Consider the following 11,520-nt stretch of genomic DNA (forward strand, 5'->3'; position numbering starts at 1 on the left):
CGCGGTGAAAAACCCCGTCCCGGGAGCACCGGACGGACCCAATTCCTGCCAATTCCCGCAGGGCCGCGGCTGGCCCCGTACCTGAGCCCGGCCCCTCCCGCCGGGGAGCTCGGGGGTCCTCCGGCCCCCCACTCGCGTCGCGAGCAAAGCAAACCCTCCCGCCGGCCAAAGTCTTCCCCCCCCACCCCCCCCAATTAATTTTTTTAATTGTTTCCCCCGTTTCTTTCTCGTTGGCAAGGGGGGGGGGGGGGGGAGCAGCAGCAAGTCACCTCCCTGCCCGGGGCTGGTTCGTCGCCCGGAGCCCCGCGTTAACCCAGTCACCCAACTGGGACCCAACTGGGACCCAACTGGGGCCGGCCGGTGGCACGGCCACCGTGCCTCCCCACCCCCCCACCCCCCGTTTCTATGGCGATGCTAAAAACAGCGCTTGGGCGGCGACGCAGCTCCCCTCCCCAAATCCCGGGGGGCTCCTAAGAGGGGGAACCCCCAAATTTCCAGGGGGGGCGTGGAGGTTGGGGCCTCCTTGGGGATGCTGGGGGGGGGGGGGGGGGGGCTGCAGGTGCTGGAGCCTTCGTTATCCCTACGGAAAAGGGTTCCGGGTGCGATGGAGCCGGGCAGAAATTCCCCTTCTCTCTTAAACCCTAAAATCCCTTCCCCCCCCCCCCCCCAAATACCTCCCCCCCCCGATCCGCCCCATTTTTGGCTGCGGGGCAGGTGTGCAACAGGACACCCCCCCCCCCCGCAACAGCCCAGGTGAGGGGGGGGGATTTCTACCATCTGAAAAGCCCCCCCTCGGGAAATGAGGCAAATGGACAAAAATCTCCCTTTTTTTTCCCCTAAAACCAAACCATTCCCCAGCTGAGCGGGGCCATTCGACCCCCCCCACCCCCCCATGGCGGGGGGGGGGGGCAGGGGGGGGCGGGGGGCAGCAGGGACCTGCTCTGCGAGCGTTGACCCAAGTGACGGTCGCCAGTCGCAATAATATCGTAGAAACAGTAAACTAATTTATTAATCCTTTTGCTATGTACAAGTTTAATGGAGAAATCTTTGTATGAAACAATTAAAAAGAACGAGATCTCGGAATATTTTTTTGGGGGTCTTTTTTTGGTCTTTTTTTTTTTTTTTTTCCCCCCCCGTGGGGGTTTTATATTCTATTTTTTTTCCTTTTTTTTTTTACAAACAGTGAAGGGCAGCGCTGCGGGTGAGACCCCGGGCGTAGTCGCTCCCGGGATACGCTTTTTTGGGTAGCAAATTAGGCAGGAGAATCAACCGGTTCCGATTATCCTCCTGGGAGCGACGCGGGAAAAAAAAAAACAAACCCGAACCCAACCCCGCATCCCGGTGCGGGGACTGGGGTGCGATGCATGCCGGGGGTGGGGGGCGAGGGGGGGCCGCAACGAAAACAGGCGCGCGGTTTGTATTGCTGAGCAAAGAAGTCAACCCCGGAGGCTTTACAAAACTTCAAGGAAAACACTTCAAAAAAAAAAAAAAAAAAAAAGGGGGGGGGGGAAAGGTCAAAAAGGTGGGGGGGGAAAAAAAAAAATCAAAAATAAAAATAAACATTTCCAGGTGGTTTCTGGGCGCTGGGGTGGGAGCCGATCCCCGTCGTGGCAGCCCTCGGGTGGGGCACGCGGGGACGGAGCCACGGGGGGACGTCACCCCTTGGCATCCCCCCCCCCCCCCTTCCGAAAAGCTGGAAATAAATCCCGTGGGAAGCCGAAAGCCCCGGCCGGGGAAGGCACTGGGGATGTGGGGGCGGGGGCTGATTTTCCGCTGGATCCAAGGTGACTTGTTCACAGTGGCCGACGCAAAAAAAAAACCACAACCCAACCCAAACCCAAAAAACAAAACCCAAAAGTCCAATTTTTTTTGGGGAAAAAAATCCCTTTTTTCCCTTATTTTGTTGAAATTTCCGCCCGCTGCCCCACGGTCCTCTCCCTCTCCCTCCCCCTCCCCGCGGCATCTCGCTCCCGTCGCCGGCGGAGGCCAAAATTCGTCGGGTCCTGGTTTAAATCGGGCTTAGTGAGTGAAGAGCAAAGTGATTTCTGAACGCGTGCGAGTCTGAAGCGCTTTGGGGTCCGTCAGAGAGAGGATGGAGGCTGCTGGGGTGGACAGGAGCAGGGTTAATTTTGCCTGTGCCTGGCGGAACGTGCTGGGATGCGGTGCCGGAACGCTATAAAAAAATAAAAATAAAAAAATAGAAATAAAAAAATAGAGAAAAGAAAGGAAAAAAAAAGAAGAAAATAAAGAGAGGGAAAAAAAAAAGGAAAAAAAAAAAGGGGAAAAAAAAAAAGAAGGGGGAAAAAAAAAAAGCAGCTGAGCCGAGAGCGGAGGGAGCGGGGGGGGCTCTCTCCCAGGGGCCGCGGGGCTGGGGGGGCATCCCCTAATTTAGGGAGATGCCACCCGGGGGAAAAAAAAAAAGGAAAAAGAACCAAAAAAAAAAAAAAGGGGAAAAATTTTAAAAGTCTCCCAAATCGTAAATGTGGGGGGGGTTTGGGGATGGGTGGTCTCGGCAGCTGCAGGGTAGGGGGGCTGGGGGGGGGGCTCCGAGCATCCCGGCGCGGAGCCGGCGGCGGGGGGGGGACGGGACGCTGGTCCCTGGGGAGCGGCAGCGCGGGGTTAACCCGCTGCTGAGTTTGGCAACGTGAAGCTGGAGCGTTTTGGGGAGGAATTATTTAATTTCTAAAAGGAAAAGGTTCCGCTTTATTTTAATTTATTTTATTTTAATTTTTAAATTTTTAAAAATTTGATTCAGTTTTTCAAATTTTTAAAATTTTAATTTTTAAATTTTCTTAATTTTTTTTTTTTTCCTGCTTTTGGGGGGGGCTGAACCATCCTTCAGACCTACTTGGTGTCGAGGACAAAACCCTTTTGCCCACCCTCCCTGGCGGGGGGCTGACGGCAACGGGCCTTTCCCTGAGCACCCTCTGGATGCCGAGACGCCGACGGCCGCCCTCAGCATCCCTCCCCGGTCTCCGATTCGGCATTTTCAAGCCATTTCCAATTTTTTTGCCCCCTTTTTAATTTGCACCTATGGACATGTGGTGTAGAGGGGTAGAGGGTTGACTTTTTTGGCCATGGCGGACCTAGCCGGGCGGCGCGGGTCTCCGTTAGATCTCGTTGTGCTCGCTGATGCCGCCGGCAATGTCGTACTCACTGGAGCGGGGCGACATGCCCAGGTACTGCTTCAGGAACTCGCTAAACCTCTTCTGGTTGTTCCACTTCCTCGCCGACTTGCGGACCCCGATGAAGCCCCCGTACCGCTTCTGCACCCCCTGGCCGTCGGCGCCGGCCACGAGCCGCGTGTCCCCCGCGGGAAACCGCCGAGTCGTCGGGAAATGTCCTCGGGTGGCTGCGGGAAGGCGCCCGGCGCCGGTTCGACGCCTTCGTCTTCGGCTTCCCGTCGCCGCAGCAGCTCGCTTACCTGCAGCGGGCTCACCGGCACCGCCGGCACCGCCGCCACGTCATTCCAGGGATCGCCGGCATCCTGGAGGTCACGGGGCCGCGGGGCGGCTCGGCCGGCTGCGGCGGCACACAGCTCCCAGGTGGCCCGCGGCACGGCTTCGCCTTCGCACTCCAGGATGCAGACCTGCGCGGGAGACACGTGGATGGGTGTCAGATGGGTTTTGGTCCCCCCGGGACTGTGGGACACCGGGCAGCGCCAGGTGGTGTACCCCAAATGCCAGGTGCTCGGGCATCCCCCCCACTTCCAGCCCGTCCAGCGATGCAACGCGTTGGAAGACACCCATGGAAAGGTGCCGGCAGCTCATCAGCCCTTGCCTGGCCTCATTCGGTGAGGTGTCCCCTCCCAAAACCCATTCGTGGGCTCCCAGAGGTGGTGGTCGTGGTGGAGATGTGGGGGAGCCATGGCAGCTGCTCAGCATCCCTCTCCCGGCCCGCCCTAGACAGGCTCTGCTCCGCTCTGGACATGTTCCACACTTTCCCGGTGACGTCCGTGCTCCCATCCCACCACCCCATGCTCTGCACTGCTGGGTCCTTCAGCCGGGCATGAGCCCAAAAAATCACCCAGTCACGGGACGGCGGAGGTGGGAAGGGACCTCTGCCGCGTGCCCATGGCATGTCCCAGTGCCTGGGGCTGTTCCTCCCCAGGGGCAGGACTTTGCTCTTCTCCTTGTTGAACTTCATGAGGTTCCTACCAGCCCATTTCTCCAGCCTGGCAAGGTTCCTCTGGATGGCAGCATGACCCTGTGGTCTACCATCCACGCCTCCCGACTCCGCATCACCTGCTAATTGCTGAGGGTGCGTCTGCCACATTGTCCCGGTCATTAACGAAGACGTCAAGGTCCCCCAGGTTTCAGTCCACGTCACTGCCCATTTATCTACCCTGTGCTTCAGCAGCTTGTCTACGAGGATGTCATGGGAAACAATGTCAAAGCCTGATGAAAGTGAAGACAAGCTGGTTGTCTCGCTGCAGAAAGCTATCAGGTTGGTCAAGCACGATTTCCCCTTCATAAATCCATGCTGGCTGCTCCCAGTGACCTTCTTGTCCTTCATACGTTTGGAAATGCTTTGCAGGATGATGTGCTCCACCTCCTTCCCAAGGACTGAGGTGAGGCCGACCAGCCCATAGCTTCCCAGATCCTCCTTCATGCCTTCCTCGAAGACAGGTGTGGTATCTGCCTCCTCCCAGCCCCCAGGAACCCGCCCCGATCGCCACATCCCTTCAAAGGCCATCAAGAGCAGCCTCATCAAGAGGTGCCATCGGGCTTCCTCAGCACCCATGGGTGCATCCCACCACGTTTGTGTTTCATCCCTTTCCAAGAGGCCTCGTCCATCAAGGCGGGTCACAGACCCGGCACTGTCGTGGGGTGATAACCCCATGTGGGCTGGTACCACCAAAACCAGCACCCAGGGGAAACCATCCAGGAGAATATCGTAGAAGAACCAAACTAAATAAATGCCTGAAGAAACCAGGGCTGGAGGGCCCAGAAGGGAAGGGTTGTCTTCCCTCGCCTTGGAGTGTCTCCATCCCAGTGTTATCTTCATGGTGGGCTCTTTTAACCGCTTAACACCAACTGGGGGACCCCATGTTGAGGCACGCTGCCGTGTCTCATTGCTACAGGCCGTCTGCAAGACCAAAACCCTTGCAAAGACCCTCTTCACCATGGGTTCATTAACTTCGCCAGGTGAGAGGTGCTACGAGTCCCGACGTGGTGTCTCAGGGCTGCAGCTCAAGCACGTGGCTCTGCAGCAATTGGCTATTTCCATCCCCGAGGGCAGCCAGGCTCTTCAGACGCAAAGAAAAAAGAAAAATAGTTGTCCCAAGGTGAGGTGGTGACGAGGGTCTTGTATGCCGGGACACCTACGAGGGTCCTTGCGGAGGCACCGGGAATATCCTGCGCCAAGCCAAGATTCTGTCCCGGGATCTCCAAGGCTTTGGCAGGGTCTACGGCTGATGGACAGCATCCTGACTGTGCCCTGCGATGGAGATGAAAGGTGGTGGATCACATGCAGGTTACAGCTCTGATGAGCACCAGCTAATAGGCTTCAAGAGGAACTACCCCAGGCGTCGGGCTGAAGACCATCAGTGGTCCTATCACTCATCCACAAAACAGCCCCATGAACCCCCCAGGGTCCTCAGCCATCGTGCTGTGGTCTTAATTCACGTGGAAATGGCTTCTGCTCTCAGTGTTTTGGGAATCCTCAGCAAACACCAGCCAGTGCTCCTCCACATCCAGTGCTGAAACTACCTGGGGAGGCTCCTTCTGATCTTCTGTTGGCATTAACGGTGCCACCGTGGGTTTGCACCATCCCTAGATGACTCTGGGGACGAGGACGTAGGTGATTCATCCACATCTTGAAGACCAGCTCCATCAGCTGGTCCCTGTCCTGCCCTGGCAGCTGCGGTGCTGGTGCAGGCATGCCTGTAACTTCAGGGGGATCTCCTGTTTCTACCTCTGAAGGATGGATCAGCCACGTCGCTGATGGGACTTCCTTGGCCGTTGCTTTGGAAATGGTGGAGGGTTGTATCAAATCCCACCACGATGCTTCTTCCAGCTGAAACTGAGCCTCGAAAGACCCCGGGTTCCTCTGCTCCTGGTTCTGACCACTCTTGCTTTGAGATACAACCTTGCACGGGACCCATGAGCCGCCAACCACCCCAGCTCCTCTCCATCTTGCTGGCCAGAGAGCAAAATGCAGCTCCAGAAGCAGGACCCGGCAGGAAGGCGGGGGGGTGGGCTGCAGAGGTGCTGGTGCCTTCAGACTGCAAGACAGCATTTTGGGGCAAAACCAGGGAGATTGTGCCCCAGAACTCGGTGGCAGCGACGTGCGATTGCAGGAGGCTTTGCCAGCAAGGGGGTGGCACTGGGGTGGCTCTAGCATCTCCGCACTGCCTTGGAAGTCACTGGCCCCCGCCCTGGTTTTGGGGGGACATGTCCCAGCCCTGGGGGCTTCCTGAGCTGCCGGCTCCTTTCGGGTGGATGTCTCAACCCGCCGTGATTTATCATCGCTAACAAATAGGTGAGCGGGCGGGGGGGAGGCGATGGATAATCCCCCGAGGGCAGAGGGGGAACGGGAAGGAAAGAAATGCTGCCGGCCAGGGCACGGCCACGGCTCAGCAGAGGGGAAAAGAAAGGATGAGGGGCTGGAAAAAAACCCAAAATGCTCTTTAATGTCTCTTCCTATCCAGTGTTGGAGGCAAATCAAGAGGGCGAGAGGGGCTGCGGGGTGCCCGATGCCCGGTCCCCCAAAACACGGCCGTTCGCCAGCCATCTGCAAAGCTGGTCCCATTCTGATGGGGCTCAGAGGGGGATTTTGGTGGCTCCTTGGAGGATGGGGCGAGGGTCTGGGGGGGTCCGGGGTTGGCGTAGGTGGGGACAGCGATGCCGCAAGCCATGGGGACAGGAGAGCTGGGGATGCTCGGGGTCTTGGGACCCTCCTGGGACTCTCCTTGGGCGATCGCAGCCTTGTCCCCATCACTCCCGGCAGCGGATTTGGGGTCTGCATCCTCCCTCAGGACCATCTTGTCCGATGCTGTCCCTGGGGGGTGCCCAAGGAGGAGGGACAGTGACGGCAGGTGGCATCTTCCCCTTGAAGCTCCACGCCGACCGGCAGCCAAAGCCCCCCCGACCCCAAACCCCGACCCTGGCGCAGGGAGGAGGGTGCCCACCCAGGGTGGGGGGGATGCAGCTGGCACAGCACCCATGGGTGCTACCCCCATGGGTGCTGCCCATGGCGGGGGACAAGCCAGCAGGCAGAGGGACTTACGAGGACATCGAAGCTGTCCCGGTAGAGGTGGCGGTCGCAGCGCAGACAGTCCCCGCGGCAGTCGCCCCGTGCCCGGGCGAAGAGGCAGAGCAGCAGCAGGTCCCAGAGCACAGCCCTCATGGCGGCACCGGCAGTGGCTGCGGCGCAGGAGAGACAAAACCTGTCAAGTTGGGACGGCACCGGCACCGCCGAACCCTGCACCTGCACCGAAACGTGCCCGTTCTCAGCCCGTCCTCCCTCACCCCCCCCCCCCAGACACGCGTGGTCCCAGTCTCCCTGCCAAAATTATCCTTTCGGGAAAGGGGCCCGGCAGCCTCCCCATCCCCAAAACAGATCCTGCGTGTCCTGGCTTAATTTTTTCTGGGCTATCTCATGGCACGAGTCCCGGCCGGGGCTTATTTTAGCAGGTGGACGTGGCGGGACAGCACGTCCCCGGCTGTCCCCTGAGCAGGACACTCCTTATCCGAGCATCACCAGAACCAGGCGAGGATGTCCCGCTCCGGTTTCCCCTCCCGGCCGTTTTTGGGGTGCTGCCACTCCTGTCCCTATCTTGGGAGGGTTCAGCCATCGCTGCCGTCAGGGATTGCCGGGCTCTGAGCCCACCCGGTGTGGAGCAGCAAAGTCAATTCCCAAAGAACCCCCCGTGTCCCGTCCAGCTTTCCTGACATCGGTGACAGGCGGCGATTAAGCGACATGACCAAGGCCGTGGCCTTCCCTCCCAATTCCTGGAGATTTAGCCTGATGCCTCCCCATGGCCATCAGCAAACAGGAGGCTGGGTCCTCCTGACCCTCCCCTTGCCCTCATCCCGCCAGGAAAAGGGATCCGACATCCCTGTGGTCCTTGGGAGCGAGTCCCGGTGCTGCATGGCATCAGGTTTATAAGCCAGCGAGGGGATGAGATGGAGGTGATGGAGAGGAGCAGGATGGGGACACGAAGGTTGGTGCTACCCTTGGTGGCACCGAGGTCCCTCCCTGCTGGAGCAGCATCCAGAAACCCCTGTACCGGGATGCTTGGAGGCGAGGAAGACCTCAGTGACGGTGGCTTTGCAACCCGTGTGTTGCTCCAGCAGCATTTCAGGCCACTTTTGGGGGGGGTTGAGCACCCGGGCAGGAGGTCCCCGCTTATTTCCCACCCCACCAAGGTTGGGGGGCACTCCTGCTCCTTGCAACGGAGGCAGAGCATCCGCCGGGGTCCCCAGCCGGCGTCACGGTCACCTTTCGTCCCCGCCAGTCGGGCGGTGACACAGAGCCTGGCGGCTCCCGGTTGTCATTTGCTGGAGGGTACGAGGGGAAGCTGATAAAGAGCAGGAATTAAGGCTTAATCTGTCAAGACTCATTAAAACTGGCTGGCGGTGTGAGTCAGAGGCTTGGCAGAAAGCTCCCAGGAGAGGGCAAACCCCCCCCCCCGAAAAATCACTCGGCCCCAAAATGGGGTTTGGTGGAGGCGGGGAGGGGGCTGCAACCCACCCCCCAGCCCTGTCCCCATGCCCCCGCGAGACGTCAAGTCCAATGTCCTGGGAAAAGCAGGTCACATCTGGCTGCGGAGGAGGCTCCGAGATTACGGCTCGGCTTTTTTTCCCGGTTAATTGAAAGATGCTATCGGGCGGGCGGGATGCGGTACCCTGCCAGCATCACCGGCCGGGGCAGGGCTGGGAAAGAGGGAAACAGCCCCCGCTTTGTGCATCGGTGCCCCCCCCCCCCCCAAAAAAAAAAAAATTTAAATCAGCCCGTTAAAAGGGAAGGACCGAGCGCGGCGGATTTTTTTTCTTGCTTCTGCCCTTGGGTGTTTGGAGCGAGGGAGGGTGGCAGGGTCGTGGGGTGGTGACGGCACGAAGCCCCTTTCTGAGTTTTGCAGCCACAGACCCAGGAGAAAAAGAGGGATGCCTTTTTTCCCATTTTTTCCCATTTTTTCCCTTTTTTCATCATTTTTTCCATTTTTTTCATCATTTTTTCCATTTTTTTCATCATTTTTCCCCATTTTTTCCATTTCCCCCCATTTTCTCTCTTTTTTTTTTTCTTATTTTTCCCCATTTTTTCCTCTGGGAAAACCGAACCTGGGCCCTATTTCCCAAGGGAAGCACCGGCCGGCCCCACTGCCCTCACGCCCAGGGATGCCATCGACCCCAGCAAAGGATATGACAGCCCTGGCGTCACACCACAGCCACCCCTGCGGCTCCTCGCACACCGGGGCTGCTCCCGGGCACAAACCTTCCTCTTCCTCCCCGAAAACTAAACCTATCCATCCCAGGGGGGTGGCAGGATACGGCCACCCCATCCCGCAAAACAGCTTTGGGACCCCCCCCCCCTGCCCTGCTGCTACGGGCTGCCCCAAGGGCGCATCCTCAGGAGTTTTCAATCCGGTTGAATTACCCTCATTAATATTTGGAGGGGGGGGGTGAAAAGAGGTTTTTTTCTACAAATCCAGCCTGCGGTTCAGATAACGGCGGGGTCTGGTTATCCGTCAGGACAAGCGGCTTTTATTTATTGCTCCGGGTGGGATGATGCAGCCATATAAAAGGGCTGATTTGAGGGGCAGCGGGAAGGATGGAGCTCGTGCGATGTGAATAACCCGAGGAGAAGAGGTGAAAGGGGAAGCAGGTGCTTGCCGAGATGGGTTTTATTCGCTTGATTTGATGCGATTTGGGTTGGGAGCTCGCGGGCAGCACCGGGGAGATGCTCCCTGCCTCTCCCCAGGGACGCTCCATCCCCTCTTCCCCCGGGAGATGCTAACGGCAGGGATTATCCCGGCAGCGGGATTGCCGTCCTTCCCCAAACACCTTCGCAGGGGTTTAAACGCCGCGATGCTCTCGCTTTCCTGGGTCGGGATCGGTCCCGCCACGTGGGGACCACATTCAGGAGCTCCTCTCTTCCCGCACCCGGAGCTCAACCAGCCCCAATTAATTTTTTTCCCTGCTAATTCCCACACTGCCCAGAGCCAAGGCCTGATCCAGAGGGCAAGAGAGATGCGACCGGGCAGGATCCGGCCCCGCCGGGAGCCAGCATTGAAGGAGTCAAAGCTTTTTCCAGTCGAAAAAGCGCAATATTGTCCAACAGTGTCCCCCACTGGCACCGGCTAAAACACTTCCCCGGCTCCCCCAAACCCTGGCGACGTCGCACGGCTTTGTGCCGGTGGCTTTTGGGGGGATTGTAGGGAGAACCGGAGGGGTTTGGGGGGGGGGTGGGGTTTGGCTACAGATGCCCGGCACTCGCCAGAAAAATAAGCGTTTCCTTTTGTCGATCCCCCTCAATCAGGTAATTGGCCATAATTGGCCGAAATTAGACGCCGCGGCGCGACTATAAACACAGATGTGGGCTCGAGAGGCTGAGAGAGGCTGTTTAGAGGTAAAAATGCTCGGGAAGAACATTTCTCCCCACGTCCCCATGTCTTAGACATTCATTCCTGCTTTTGGGGGGGGGACTAAAGAAAAACAAAGCAACAAAACCCCCCCCATTTTCCTCCTTTTTGTGCTTTTTTGGAGGAAAAGCCGGGTATCTCCCGGAGCATCCCGCAGTGACCCCAGTGAAGTCCTGGCTAGAAGAAAAAGGGGCAGAAATACTGAATGGGGAAAGTCATGGCTCGGCGGCTCCCCCCCAAAAAAAATCCCCTAAAAAATCCTACCCGTCCTGGAGGAACCCACCATCACCCCGTGGGCTTCCCCCCCGGCTTTCGGGCAGGCGGCCCGCACCGACTCCTGTTGCATCCCTCCGGCTCCACTCCAGTTGATTTTGGGGCTGGATGGTGAAGCCGAAACTTTTCCTCTCTTGGGATAGAGGGGATGGATTTGTCCCTCCGGGAAGATATTTCATTTAACCCTTAGCAGGGAGGGGAATATCTATCCGTGAATCGAAGCCGGACGGACCATCCTCGGACTAAAAAATACCAGCCAAGTCCCCCCCAGGATGGAAAATTAAAGCGGATTTCCTACCTGCGGGTGTGCTGTCGGCTGCCGGCTCCTCTGATCTGTGACTCCTCCGGCGCCTGTGCCACGGTGGTATATATAGACGGTGTACACACGCATCCCCACACCTCCCTCCCCGAACACGTGCGTCGCTGAGCCCACCCCCGGGGGCTGCCGGCGGAGGGATGCGCCAGCCGGCAGCTGGGGACCGGGGATGTGCATCCTTCCCCCACTCCTGCATCCCTCATCCCTTCCTTCTTCTCCTCCCCAAATCTGGGGGGCAGCCCCAAAAGAGGTGAGGGGTGCCGGCCTCGTGGTTATCTAAAGGCGCGGTGCCTCCGAGCGTCCCGGGGATGGTGGGGTTGGGATGGAGCCCTGGGGGGGGGGTGTG

General features: G+C 58.5%; 1 protein-coding gene across 1 annotated transcript; it reads right to left on the bottom strand.

The window, feature by feature from the left end:
- Positions 1-2,815: 2,815 nt before the first annotated feature.
- Positions 2,816-11,193, bottom strand: PNOC (prepronociceptin). Its single transcript, XM_076335392.1, is given in 4 exon segments — positions 2,816-3,281; positions 3,284-3,589; positions 7,231-7,367; positions 11,157-11,193. Coding segments are annotated over 3 exon segments (597 nt in total). The 5' UTR covers positions 7,351-7,367; positions 11,157-11,193; the 3' UTR covers positions 2,816-3,110.
- Between the last annotated feature and the right edge of the window lie 327 nt (positions 11,194-11,520).

Source organism: Aptenodytes patagonicus, chromosome 3, assembly GCF_965638725.1.
Source record: "Aptenodytes patagonicus chromosome 3, bAptPat1.pri.cur, whole genome shotgun sequence".
Taxonomy (NCBI): Eukaryota; Metazoa; Chordata; class Aves; order Sphenisciformes; family Spheniscidae; genus Aptenodytes; species Aptenodytes patagonicus.